The 15191-nt window shown below is 39.0% G+C and overlaps 2 protein-coding genes across 2 annotated transcripts; one reads left to right on the plus strand and one right to left on the minus strand.

Moving 5' to 3' along the window:
* The first annotated feature begins 2440 nt into the window (after positions 1–2440).
* On the plus strand, positions 2441–3112 carry LOC146526708 (uncharacterized). The gene has a single exon (XM_085206056.1). It carries the CDS (start codon positions 2441–2443, stop codon positions 3110–3112), a length of 672 nt encoding a protein of 223 aa, XP_085062182.1.
* Positions 3113–9460: 6348 nt separating this feature from the next.
* On the minus strand, positions 9461–10279 carry LOC146526709 (uncharacterized). The gene has a single exon (XM_085206057.1). It carries the CDS (start codon positions 10277–10279, stop codon positions 9461–9463), a length of 819 nt encoding a protein of 272 aa, XP_085062183.1.
* Between the last annotated feature and the right edge of the window lie 4912 nt (positions 10280–15191).

Here is a 15191-nt window from a genome sequence, read left to right on the forward strand (position 1 = left end):
ATAAACATGGTCGCTGTTGCTTTGTTGAACACTACTACAAGCACGCCTGCTACCACGCACCTACGCCTGCTGAGACGTCCCTGTTCCTCACGTTCACGTCTGCTGCGATTTCGACTGTACCTTCTGCTACTTGGACGGCGACCATAACTATGCTTTTGACTACAACCTCGGTTATTACGGTTGCTGTGATCGCTTCCGCTTATTATCTCCAAGTCTATTCTGTCTACGATCACCGTCGCAGACGTACCGTGTTGGTCGTCGTGCGCCGGTTGGTCTGCTTTGGGCGTAGTAACAACACCAGTTATCTTTAGGTGTTGGATCCCACTTCTGACATTTGTAAAAATGTCAGGTGCTAAGTATAATAAAATACTTAATAACCACAATTTATTGTTCTTCTTTTACATATACACACTTCTAACACTGTTTCTATTTAACATTTTACACTTATACACGTTTTAAAACGCATAGTTCCAACAATGACACTGATTTTAAATACTTGAACACTGTCACGATTTTACACCTTATGACAGGCAGAATAACGACGTACTGACTCAATCCTTCAAAAACGTCACTTTTTATAGCCGTTCCCTTCCTCTTTTATAAATTATTATGTGGGTATTATTATTTTATTTTCTGTAAAATACCCTCACACTGACAATTGTCTTACACTATATGGCAATATTAACTTTTGCTGTGCTTCGATGACATTACCTCGAATTCAAGGGCAGATTAAACAGTCATATTTTTATGCACGGGGAAATCCCTGTGTAAAAATGACAGCTTCAATTACAGGTTAAAACCGTTAAATAGTATTGCGTATTGTGTTGTGGCTCAGATTGACTATTAGTAAAATATATATAATCCCGCTGTTAATATTAAATAAGAATATTTATTATCTTTGATAAAATGAGCAGTGATTCATGGACTGACAAAAGTCCTCCCAAAAAAAGCATTAAAATATGAACAGAAATTTAAAAACTCGTGGTTAAAAGATGACAGGAAAAGGAAAAGCACTAAAAGAGAGACCTATTTTTTTTTGTGCTGCCTGTAATTGTATATATACAGGATGGAATTGTCAGCACCACTTTAAATGAAACCACAGTTTTAATTACTCTATAAAAGCCTAATATTATTCAGAAAAAAAAATGAAAAAGTTATTTTTTCAAACAAAATAATTAGTCTTTTATTTCGTTTGATTTCTCTTTTAAGTTCTATTTTGTGTTAAATATGATTATATACCAATGTGTGATAACTAAAAAAAGTATGTGATTGTTTTAATTATACGAATACAGTATGAAATTTGCATTTTTTTACTTAATCTACCGTTTTCTCCTGTTTTTTTTTTTAGTAAACTACTGTTTTCTCGTTTCTCGGGGTTGGCAACACTGCATAAGCTAACAAAACTCTGAGCGAATGAAATGGACGTTCAAAATTCAAATAAAATGGTGAACGATATTTACATTTAATAGCCTCATAAAGCTAATGGTAATTAAATAATAAATAATTGAATTGAATTGAATTCTTGATATATGGCGATAATAAATAATACATATATGATTGTTGATTGATTTCTCGATATATGGCGTTTCGAGCGTGCCAGTTGAGCACAATTCATTTCGCCAATGTCACGTTGTATGGAAAACACACGAAGGAAATTGACCGGTAATAAAAAAGATAAATATACACAATTATAGAATACATGTAAAAAAAAGAGATCCTGTGTTAGTACAGCCTTCACCTAAAACAAAACAAACACAAATTTACAATATATACACAACACATTAGATTAGTAATAAATAATATTTTACATGGGTGTTAATTTAAAGTTTTATTTTGTTAAGTTTAATATATTTACATAAAAATTTACATAAAGGACTAAACACAAACATTTGTAGGGAACATTTCTTATTCAAAATTAATATTATTACATTTACTAGAATCATCCGCACGCAGCGCATTGGAACAACTCAAACCTGTTCCGAGTTTTTTGTTATGCGTGCCGTAGGCTGCTAGCCAGCATCGCCACGTTTAAAGAGTCGGCTAGAATCGCTTGCGACAATCACTTGTGTATCCATTGCTCTCTTAGCTTACATTCAATTCTCAACCTTAACTTCTTGCTATTACGTGCTAGTTTAGCTTGTATTTTCTATTGGTATTTATTTAAATTTCTTTATTTCCTTCTGTGATTATTTTCTCTTCACGTATCTGTGAGTTAAATAAATTTGGACAATTTCTCCACAAAATTTGGATTTTTAATTTTACTCATTTAGTGTAAAATAAATAAGATCATATTAAATAGTGGTATCACATCTCAACCGCTATATTGGTGACCCCTAAATTGGTGAGCACTACAATAAATACCTACGTTTACTGCTGGCAAGAAGATTTAAAACGGCAGGAGGCCATTTTGACGACCTTGGCAAGTGACCTCTGATACAAGATGGAGGACGCGACTACATCCAACGTGTGCAGAATTGGCGTGCGTATTCCACCATTCTGGCCGGAAGAACCAGCCCTTTGGTTTTCACAAATTGAAGGTCAGTTTGCTTTATCTAATATAACAAGTGATACTACAAAATTTTATTACGTTGCCGCTCAGTTAGATAATCAATTTGCTGTCGAGGTGAAGGATATTATCATTTCTCCTCCCGAGACGGATAAATACATCACTCTTAAAACGCAACTGATCAAAAGATTGTCTGCGTCTCAAGAAAAGCAAGTGATGCAGTTGCTGAGGCACGAGCAGCTAGGTGATGAGATAGCACCCTCATCACCACTGCTGGCAGACAAGGTGCATGAGATAGCACCCTCATCACCACAGGTCGCAAGCACATCTGCGATGGCCACACCCCCTGCATCCTCCATGTTGGAAGAAATGGCCAAGCAGATCCAACTCCTGACCAAGCAGGTATCGGAACTCTCGACCCAGGTACGTCACAACTCGGTCTCATCAAAATTTAAAGAGCGTTCCCGGAGCCATTCCAGACATCGCAGGAAGTCGACTACCCGGCAAAAGTGTTGGTACCATTTTAAATTTGGTTCAAATGCTAAAAAATGTGTGCAGCCATGTAATTACGGAGAGTCGGAAAACTCTCTGGGCAGCCGGAAGTAGCGGCCAACGTCTGCCCTTTACCTACAGGCCGTCTTTTCATTACCGACCGTATTTCAAAAATGCTTTTCCTCATTGATACTGGCTCGGATCTCTGCGTTTTTCCACGGTTGGCTACCAAGGCGCCCTGTACCAAGACAAAGTATGAACTTATGGCGGCGAACGGTACAGTCATTCATACTTACGGTCCTACATTGTTACACTTAGACCTAGGACTAAAGCGTACTTTCACCTGGAAATTTACCATCGCTGATGTTTCAAAGCCCATTATCGGCGTAGATTTTTTGATATTTTACAATCTTCTTGTAGATTGCAGATGTCAGCGACTCGTCGATGGAAATACCACTCTGTCAGTGCAAGCAATAAAAGAAAATATCTCCGATGACCTTGCGTCAGTCAAAGCCATTTCGGGAGAATCAAAATACCATCAGCTGCTTCATGAGTTTCCAGAGGTAACGAGACCATCAGGTACGTCTTCCTTACCTAAGCATAATACCGTGCATTACATCAAAACCATTCCCGGACCACCGGTTACCAGTAGACCTCGTCGTTTAGACCCAGTTAGACTGAAAGCAGCCAAAAAAGAATTTGACGATATGCTGTCACAGGGAACTGCCCGCTCCTCTAACAGTTCGTGGTCGTCCGCTCTGCACTTAGTTAAGAAGAAGGACGACGGATGGAGACCATGTGGTGATTACAGAGCACTCAATGCTCGCACAGTACCTGACAGGTATCCGATACGCCATATCCAGGATTTTTCCTACCAACTCTCTGGTTGTACAGTATTTTCAACTATCGATCTAGTCAAGGCGTACAATCAAATACCAGTACACGTCAATGATATCCACAAAACAGCCATTACAACTCCTTTTGGACTTTTCGAGTTCCCGTACATGACCTTCGGACTGCGCAATGCAGCACAAACCTTTCAGAGGTTCATGGACGAAGTGCTACGTGATTTTGATGACTTTTGTTTTGGTTACTTAGACGACATTTTGGTATTTTCCAGTTCTGAAGAACAACATCAGCGCCACATCAGACTACTCTTTACCAGGCTCAAAGAGTATGGTGTTTTGATAAACACATCCAAGTGTGTCTTCGGGCAGCGACAGGTAAAATTTCTTGGTTACCTAGTGTCAGATTCTGGGACTCAACCTTTAGAGACGAACGTAAAGAGCATACAGGAGTGCAATGTGCCGAAAACTGCTAAGGAATTACGACGTTTCCTCGGTATGTTCAATTTTTATCGGCGTTTTATTCCCGACGCCGCAAATATCCAAGCACCATTAGATGCTGCGCTTCTAGGACCTAAGATGAAAGGAGCTAAGCCGATCACTATGACGCCGGAGATGATGGAAGCCTTTCAAAAATGTAAGACTTGTTTATCTCAAGCCACATTACTGGCTCACCCAGATCCTTCTGCAGACCTAGCTATTGCCACTGATGCTTCTGATGTCGGAATTGGAGCAGTTCTTCAACAACGTGTTAATAACGTATGGCAACCTCTTGGTTTCTTTTCTAAGAAATTAACATCTGCGCAGAAGAAGTATAGTCCTTACGACAGAGAACTGTTAGCCATTTATGAAGCCATTAAATATTTTCGACACATGGTTGAGGCTCGAAACTTCGTGATTCATACGGATCATAAACCTCTCACATATGCATTCAACATTAACAGGGAGAAATGCTCACCGCGCCAATATCGGTACTTTGATTATATTTCTCAGTTCACAACTATTATTCAATACTTACCAGGACGTTTGAACGTAGTGGCTGATACTCTGTCACGACTGGAAGAGGTGAGTCGATCTATTGATTACCAGGCTCTAGCACTTGCTCAAGATACTGATCCTGAACTGCTAGGTCTGCTTCAAAAAGGCTCATCGTTAAAACTGGCTAAGGTAGATTTGCCAGACTGTAACCAGAAGTTATACTGTGACGTATCAATGTCTTCTCCGCGCCCGTTCATTACTGAGAAGTTTCGCCGACAAGTTTTTGAAACTTTACACAGCTTGAGCCATCCTGGTAGGACAGCTACAGTGCGGCTGGTTACACAGAGATTTGTATGGCCAGGGATTCGCAAGGACTGTAGAGAGTGGACACGAGAGTGTATACTTTGTCAAAAGAGCAAAGTTCACCGTCATACCCTTGCTCCCTTATCCTCAATTCCAACTCCTACATCGAGGTTTGAACACATCCACCTCGACATCGTCGGACCTTTAACTGTTTCGTCTGATTTCAGATATTGCCTTACTGTCATCGACCGTTTCACACGATGGCCTGAGGCATTCCCACTTAAGGACATCACAGCTGATTCCTGTGCTGCCGCTCTTCTCTCTGGTTGGATAGCAAGATTTGGTTGCCCTCTTCGAATTACAACCGACAGGGGTCGGCAATTCGAGTCGCATCTCTTCAAGGCACTATCAGCCATGGTTGGTGCACATCACTTTACGACTACTTCGTATCATCCAGCTTCCAACGGCTTGATCGAGAGACTCCATCGGCAGCTGAAGGCAGCTATCATGTGTCATCCCTCTTCGACCTGGACAGAAGCACTTCCGTTAGTGCTGCTGGGCATCCGTAGTGCCTGGAAGGATGACATTCAGGCTTCAGCGGCTGAGCTGGTCTACGGGGAGCCCCTTCGACTTCCAGGGCAATTTCTGGCACCCTCAGAAGACTACAGGACTGCAGATATCACAAATCTGGTCACTCGTCTTCGTGCTGGTATGGCACGACTCTCACCGAAGCCCACGTCATGGCATAGGACAGGTCCTTTTTATATGCCAGCTGACCTCGCAGAGGCAACACATGTTTTTTTACGGCAGGACCACGTCCGCAAACCGCTCGAACCACCTTATGCAGGCCCATACAAGGTTCTCAAGAGGACTCCTAAGTATTTCAAAATAGATATATGTGGTAAGCCTAATAACGTTAGTGTGGACAGGATCAAGCCCGCATATGTTACGCGAGAGGCCGTTCCTGTATCAAAGAGGATAGTAACTGCACCAAAGGCTGTCTCTCAATCTGACGCGGAGCAGACACTTGAGAAGCGGACAAGAAGCGGAAGAAGAGTCAAGTTTCCAGACTACTATCGCCCTTAACCAGGTCTCTGGGGGGGAGTACTGTAGGGAACATTTCTTATTCAAAATTAATATTATTACATTTACTAGAATCATCCGCACGCAGCGCATTGGAACAACTCAAACCTGTTCCGAGTTTTTTGTTATGCGTGCCGTAGGCTGCTAGCCAGCATCGCCACGTTTAAAGAGTCGGCTAGAATCGCTTGCGACAATCACTTGTGTATCCATTGCTCTCTTAGCTTGCATTCAATTCTCAACCTTAACTTCTTGCTATTACGTGCTAGTTTAGCTTGTATTTTCTATTGGTATTTATTTAAATTTCTTTATTTCCTTCTGTGATTATTTTCTCTTCACGTATCTGTGAGTTAAATAAATTTGGACAATTTCTCCACAAAATTTGGATTTTTAATTTTACTCATTTAGTGTAAAATAAATAAGATCATATTAAATAGTGGTATCACATCTCAACCGCTATACATTAACAAACACTGAACATTTAAAGGACGAGGGACTTTATGAGGGAGGACATCATATAAGGGACGAGTTAACTTAGGACAAGAGAAAAGGATGTGGGAAGGGGAGCCGTCGTCCAGGCCACATTCACACAGAGAGTGGTCCCTGACCCTGATCTTAGCTAGATGTACAGGAGTAGAAGCATGTCCAAGACGTAAGCGACAGATTGTTGTAATAATCCTCCGTTCAATAAACCTTTGAGAATAAAACCAAGGTCGGCTAGGAATATCAGGTTGAATAAAGGCGTAATACTTACCTTTATGGGATTTTGATTCACTCCAGAAATTATTCCAGGACTTATGCAGATGAATATCCGCAAGGGACATCAGATATTGGGCGGAATTGGAGAAACGGTCTAATGTGCCACACTGAATAGCTGATTTAGCGCAGGAGTCTGCAGATTCATTCCCACTGATTCTAGAATGTCCTGGAATCCACACCAACGTAACATCCAAACCCTTTAGATGACAAGAGTACAATTCTTTACGAATCCTTAAAATAATTGAAGATCTCAATCTACTATAAAATGGGCTTCCCTTAAGGCCATTAAGCAGCTTAGTGAGTCAGTGAAAATAACCGTCTGTTTAAAATTGTGGGAATGTGTAAACAGGACTGCTTCTAACAAAGCAATAGCCTCGCCTGTGAACACAGATGATTCGGGAGGGCATTTAAATTGTAGAAGAATTTTGAATTTTGGTATCCAACAGGCTGCACCAACACAGCTCTCCTTCGAGAGCTTCGATGCATCAGTGAAGATGAGGAGGTGATTCGACCAATTGAATTGAACTATTTCTTTAAATTTTGTGTTGGTGCCAGGATCTCCCTTGGTTAGGCCAAGATTTGTGACAATACAAGGAGAATGAACTAGGGCGTTGTACGGTGTAAGGAATAGTGGATTAGAAGGAAAACAAGTCAAAGGATTAGGGAGAGAGGTAAGTCTAAGGAAGCTATCAAGCAGGTATGGTAAAGGTTTGCCTTGAGGTATGAGATCAGCTAGCTTAGATAGCTTAGACCGTAAAGGATGGGAAGACAGCTGCAACATTTTACTCACAAATCGGTCAGAAAGGAATTGTCGGCGGATAGGAAGTGGAAGATCTACACACTCCACCTGCAATGCATTGGTAGGAGTAGACTTCATCGCACCTAGGATAATCCGAAGACATTTATATTGTATTCGGTTTAATTTTTCAGTAGGTAATTTATTAAAGGGGTCTAACACAAATAATCCATAGTCAATATGACTGCGAATTATAGCATTGTACAGCAGTTTTTGAGTATAAGGGTGTGCGCCCCACCACACACCAGACACAGCTCTCAAAGCATTAATGCCCTTTTCACATTTCCTGCTGAGATATTCAGCATGAGCAACTCCGTTCAATCGTTTATCAAGTATTATGCCTAAAAGTTTGACGTTTTCTGTTAGATGAATGGGAATATTATCACACAAAATTTTAAAATTTGGAATTACTCTCTTTTTTGTAAACACGACCGCTTGACATTTAGCTACCGACAATGCCAGGCCATGCTCAGAGAGCCACTGGTTAAGATAGTGCAAGGCAGTATTTAAACGAAAAGTTATGTCCTCCACAGAATTTGAGCTGTAATAGAGGACGATGTCATCAGCATACTGAAGGATGTTACAGAAATTATTAACAGATAATTCAAGGTCATGTGTGTATATGTTATACAACAGCGGACTAAGAGCTGAACCTTGAGGAAGACCTTTCCAGACAAGTCTGGAAGGTATAGTAAGAAGCGGATGTCTTACAGATACCGATCTCCCGGTCAGCAGATTACATATGTAATGGGACATCCTCGGCGGAATACTCAGCTGACGCAATTTCTGTCAAGTGTCTGTCTGAGCACCGGAAGAAGAACATTATCATATGCAGATGCGACATCTAAAAAGACACCAACCAAATACTCTCCTTTGGCAAAGGCTCGTCGAATATCTGTAGTAAGAATACTGAGACTATCAATAGTACTTAGCCCCTTTCTAAAGCCAAACTGAGAGGGCGCTAAGATATTCCTACTTTCCACTATCCATTCCAGTCGATTTTTCAAAAGCCGTTCAACAATCTTAGATATAGTAGATGCCAGGGCAATGGGTCTATAGGAATTAAAATCTGAAGGACATTTTCCAGGTTTGAGGATAGGGATAACAATTTGGGACTTCCATGAGTTGGGTATATTGCCTGATTGAAATATTTTATTTATCATGTTTAGTGGTTGGTGCGGTGATTAGTAAAAATAAATAGTCTTTTACTACACAAAATATTTATTGCATTTACAACAATAGTCCACACATAAATAGTCCACACATATAAAGAATAGAGAAGGAGTAAGAGTGAATAGCTAAAATATGAGAACGTTGAAAATAGTGACGTAATTAATTAAATGGCCGATAAAATAGCGAGCGACAAGGGATCCGCGTTAGTTGGACGTTTGCGACTCACTGGCTGGTGATTTGCGTCTAGCGACGATCTAACGCTAACGATCACCTGTTGACTAAAATGACGCCGCTCGCCTAATGTAGCAATTACATTATAGTAAATTAAGTTTTTAAATAATATGAGAGTTGTGTGTTTTGTATAGGAAATAAATAAATAATTTTGTTTTAGAAATAATTAATATTAATATAATAAAGTGATTTAAAATTAATAAATAAATATGGGACATGTAAATATATAATTAAATATTAAATAAATAAATTAGAATTAGTGGGAGTAGCCCACATCACTCCCCCCCAGAGAGCGTCCTACGGGCGAAAGTAGTCAGGAAACCGAACTACGCGTCCAGAGCGGGTTTTTTTTTCTTCCCGAGTTGTAGTAGCAGGAGGCTGAGGATTTGAAGAGGGATCGGGAGTTGGACTGAGCTTGTGGCTGTAGGGAGGAGTAGGATTTGGATCTGCAAGTACGTATGCAGGTTTAACGCGATCGATCGATACAGTCACGTGTTTGCTCCTAACCATGATTGTAAATGTTTTTTCATTTCTCTCCAAAACTTCAAAAGGACCAGAATAAGGAGGTTGTAATGCACCTCTAACTGAGTCATCCCTGAGAAAAACATGGCTGCACGAACTCAGATCCTTGAATATAAAAATCTTATTTTTGCTGTGTCGTGCAGCTGGTGACGGTCGCAACTGGGAAGCGAAATGTCGTATTCGGGTGGCAAAGTCAGAAAGATCTGTGCTTTGTGGAGGTGTGGGGTGGAAAAATTCTCCCGGAAGCCGTAGCGGCTCTCCATAAACAAGCTCAGCGGAAGAAGCTTGAAGTTCTTCCTTGAATGAGCTCCTGATTCCCAAAAGAACTAAAGGCAGTGTGTCATACCAATTGCTGTCCGCATGACACATGAGAGATGCCTTCAGCTGGCGGTGAAATCTCTCCACTAAACCGTTACAGGCTGGATGATACGCGGTTGTACGGCGATGTTTGAATCCAATCATTCTTCCAAGATATTGGAAGAGCGTGGATTCAAACTGCCGACCACGATCAGTCGCTATATCATATGGACATCCAAATCTGGATATCCATGATATAAGTGCCTTGCCAACGGTTTCAGCTGTCATATCTGACATTGGTATCACCTCAGGCCATCGTGTAAAACGGTCTACTATTGTAAGACAATAGCGATAGCCTTGTGATGGGGGTAGGGGTCCAACTATGTCTACGTGAATGAAAGCAAATCTCGCTCGAGGTAAATCGAACGTGCCTAAGGGTGAAAATACGTGACGATGGACCTTAGCTTTTTGACAAGCTAGACATTTTCGAGACCACTCTCGACAATCCTTACGAATACCTGGCCAGACAAAGCGCTGCGCTGCGCTAGCTTAGTTGTAGCATTGGCACCAGGGTGGCTTAGGTTATGTAAGTTGTCGAAGAGCGATTTTCGTAATGTTTTGGTAACGAAAGGTCTGGGTGTCTTTGTGCTTACATCACAATAGAGCATAGTTGGACTGTTAGGGAGTGGGAATTTTTCTAGGCGGAGTGATGAATCACCATCTAGAAGTTGATTAAGCTCAGGATCTGAGCTTTGGGAAGAAGCGAGCAAGTGGAGGTCGATAGGCATTTGCAGTTCATCGATACGTGACAATGTATCGGCGACAACGTTGTCCTTACCGGAAATGTGTCTGATATCGGTGGTGAACTGCGAAATGTAATCGAGATAGCGATACTGACGAGGCGAACAGTTTGCTTTTCTCTCATGAAAAGCAAAACTGATTGGCTTATGATCAGTATATATCACAAAATGTCTCGCTTCAACCAAAGTCAAAGTCAAAGTCAAAATATCTTTATTCCATAAAAATGCTTAACATTTACTTGGACATGTCATAAAATAGAAAAAAAAATGCAAATTAAAAATAACCAACAAAAAATGTGCAATTTTGACTTGAAAAAAGCCCGTTCAAATGGTTGAGCTCATGAGAAGATACAGGCAAAGAAACTCATGGCCACTCTTTTTAAATGCCAACATTTGTTACAAATTACAATTAACAATTTTAACTTAGAAATAGAGCAACTCATTTCCAAACATCTTTATCGCGAACATAATCTTTAACAGAGTAATATGCTTTTTGGCAGAGCCTGTGCTTTACCACTTTTTTAAATTTGTTCAGTGATAAATTAACCATGTCGTTTGGAAGTTTGTTATAGAAGTGTATACTTTGACCTACGAATGAGTGAGACACTTTATGGAGCCTAGAGAAGGGCACAGCAAGCTTATTTTTATTTCTTAAATTATGTCTATGGAGGTCACTGTTTTTATTAAATTTATTAATATTTTTATGCACATATACTAAGTTGTCGTAAATATATTGGGAGTGTAGTGTGAGGATGTTAAAGTCTTTGAATTTATTCCTTAGTGACTCCCGTGGACCCATTTTATAGACTGCTCGGACAGCCCGTTTTTGGAGCACAAAAATGGTATCTATGTCAGCGGCACTGCCCCAAAGTAATAGGCCGTAAGACATAATGCTATGAAAATAGCTGAAGTATACTAAACGCGCGGTGTCAACATCGGTCAATTGACGAAATCTTACGGACAGCATACGCTGCTGAACTAAGTCTACCAGATAAAGTTTCTATATGCGGACCCCACTGTAACTTAGCATCTAGTGTTATACCTAAGAAAACAGTTTCATTAACTACTTTAAGTTCCTCATTGTTCATCAAAACCCTGGTTTCTGCTTGTTGCACATTCTTAGTAAAGAACCTGATACATTTAGTTTTACTACTATTTAAAAGCAAGTTATTGGCACTAAACCAGTGTAATATCCTAGAAAGAGCACTGTTTACATCGTCAATTTTCAATTGCCGTCTATTAACCTTAAAAACTAAGGATGTATCATCTGCAAACAACACTATTTCACAGATATCTCTCATAAGGTGAGGTAAGTCATTAATGTACAAAAGGAACAAAAACGGACCCAGAATAGAGCCTTGTGGCACCCCCAATGCTACAGGTGACCCGTGTGATAGTTTCCCGTTGACATTTACTTTTTGAATCCTATCACTTAAATAAGAAGTGAGAAGATCCAAAGCAATGCCTCTTATACCATAGTGGTGTAGCTTCCTGATAAGAGTTTTATGCTGCACACAATCAAATGCTTTGGACAAGTCACAAAACACCCCAAAGGCATCACGTGACTCCTCCCAAGCCGCGAATACACTCTCTAATAATTTGACCCCAGCATCAGATGTTGACCTTCCACGAGTGAAACCAAATTGACCTGTGTGCAGTAATTTATTTTTATTAAAATAAGTAAGAAGCTGACTGAGTATCAGCTTTTCAAAAATTTTACTAAACGAAGGTAGTACTGAAATCGGTCTGAAATTTGTAGGGTCTTGCGTACTACCTGATTTAAACAATGGAGTTATTTTACTATATTTCATCAAATCAGGAAACACTCCACAATCAATACATCTATTAAAGATTGTAACTAAATCAGGAATCAAAATATCAATTAAAGAATTTATGATATTAACTGAGACACCCCACAAGTCGGCTGTCTTTTTCATACTAATTGATTTGAAAGCTACACTAATGTCTGAATAATTTACATGACGGAAAACGAAACCATTATAAAATTCGGGAACATTGTCTTTAATTAACGATTCTGCAATAGTGGTAGAAGAACCTAAATCGTTTGTTAGACTGACTGGGAAAGTAGAGAAAAACTTTTCAAATGCAATGGCCACTTCCAAATCGGAATCAACAATGTGACCGTCAATACTAAGTTTAAAATTAGAATCTTTCACCCTAGTTCTCCCAGTCTCGGCATTAACAACCTTCCAAGTGGCTTCAATTTTATTATTACTATTTCTGATTTTTGTTTTAATAAATAAAGATTTTGCAATTTTGCAAACACTTTTGAAAATTTTAGAGTAAGATTTTAAGTACTCTTTAAACTCTTCACCACTATTAAACTGTTTTTCATAATATAACATATACAGTGTCTCCCTACTCTTATAAATACCTGCTGTGGCCCAGTCTCCAAAGATAGGACTATCGGTAATTGTAATCTCTTTGGGAGTAAATATTGAATGAAATTTATTAATAAAAGAGTAAAAAAAAGAATTGTACAAAGAATTGGGAGGTAAAGTTATATCTAAAACTGGTAAATTAGTTAGTAAACTAACTCTCATACGTTCCAAACGACTAGCTGTGACAGGTACAAAAGCAATTTTTCTCTTAGCCACCTGTTTTTTCTTACTAGAGAATTCTACTAGCTGACCAGAGTGGTCAGAATCCAATTTATTAATAATGCTTTTGTAGCATGGAATAATGTCAGTAAATATGTTATCTATACAAGTACTAGTCGTAGGAGTTATTCTGGTTGGCTCCATAAATAAATTAAGTAAATTGTGTGACTTAAAAAGACTTAATAAATTAATAAATTAATGGTGGGACTTAAACTTTCCAAAATATTAACATTAAAGTCCCCACACACTAACAAAGGCTTACCCGACTTGGTAAGTTTGCTTAAGGCCTCATCCATTACTTCTAAAAATAATTTTAAATTGGCGGAGGGAGGTCTGTATACACATATAACAATGAATTGCTCTAGTTGAACACACGCTAATTCGATAGAACATTCTACAGAAAGGGACACAATATCTTTCCGTTCCTTGAACTTAAGGTTCTTGTTTAATATAATAAGCGACCCCCCGTGTATTGTGTTGATTCTGCAGAATGAGCTTCCTACCCGGTAGTTTCTGAAATTAAACATGAGCTGGTTCACCTTTAACCAATGTTCAGTAATACACATAATACTAATTTCCTCTGAGTTCATGAATAATTCCAGCTCTAGCTGCTTGCCCCCCGTCAAGCAACAGATGTTCTGATGAACTAATCTAATAGACTTAACATTTTTATTATTATGTTTGCATGGATATTGTGATGATGTGCAGTGTGCGTTATTATTGTTGTAATTTAATTGTAAAGCTAGTTGGATCAAAGGGATATTTAATAATAAATTAGAGCTAGAGGTTGCTACCTCTGTTGTCTGAGAAATTAATTTAAATGTTGAGAAATGTCAACAGAGTGTAAATTATTAGACATAATGTCAGAATAAATTGCAATGTCAGTCTGCTCAATAGAAACAGTTGAAGTAGTAGCCAAGTTCTTGGCTGATAAGTCAAAATAATAGGATAGCACAGAAGCTATCTGTCTCTTAAACCTATGACCAAAATAATATTTACTTTGAGTCAAAAATAAAGTTTTACTAACTATTTTGTTAGTGTCAATTAAATGAAATTTGTCATTATATGTACTTATTGTGTGCAGAGTAGAGTTTAGCTTATATCTGTAATTATTTTCCGCTTCTGGCTGATTTTTACAATAAGGAAATGTAAAAAAAATTATTTTACTTATATCTAAGTTTAATAATGACTTACAATACTCATTTAACTGTTTTTTGTTTAAATTTCCCCTATTACTTGATAATATAACAAGTTTGTCACACTTATTAAATTTATAACTTAAACTTCTCTGCATGAGAACTTCAAAGGATGCTGACGGATAACAAAAACTAACAGCTGACTGTCCCGGTAAACAAGAATTCAAAATTGAACCCATATTCCTTCCAATATCATCACTAAATAAAACTATGTTTTGTGCATTAACTAATGAACTAGGTTCATGAATTGATGCACGAAATGACTGCTGTGTCCTGAATTGATTGATTTCTCGAAATATGGCGTTTCGAGCGTGCCAGTTGAGCACAAAGTGTGTCCTGAACCTACTACTACTATTATTATGAAGGCTGTCACACAAGGGGTTGGTCAAGGGGACACACACCGGAGTACTTGCAGGCGATTGCTGTGATGAACGGGCACAATCACAAGAGTGATTGTTGATTAAAGAATCAAAACGTTCAGTGTTATTTGTGGACAGTGTAATAAGATTGTCCATCGCCTTGGAATACTCTTGTATTTCGTTCAATGAATTGACATACTTTTTATTAAGTATATCAAGGGAGTCTTTTAAAT

This window comes from Heliconius melpomene, chromosome 21 (assembly GCF_056956725.1).
Source record: "Heliconius melpomene rosina isolate 202511_hmr_F chromosome 21, ASM5695672v1, whole genome shotgun sequence".
Taxonomy (NCBI): domain Eukaryota; kingdom Metazoa; phylum Arthropoda; class Insecta; order Lepidoptera; family Nymphalidae; genus Heliconius; species Heliconius melpomene.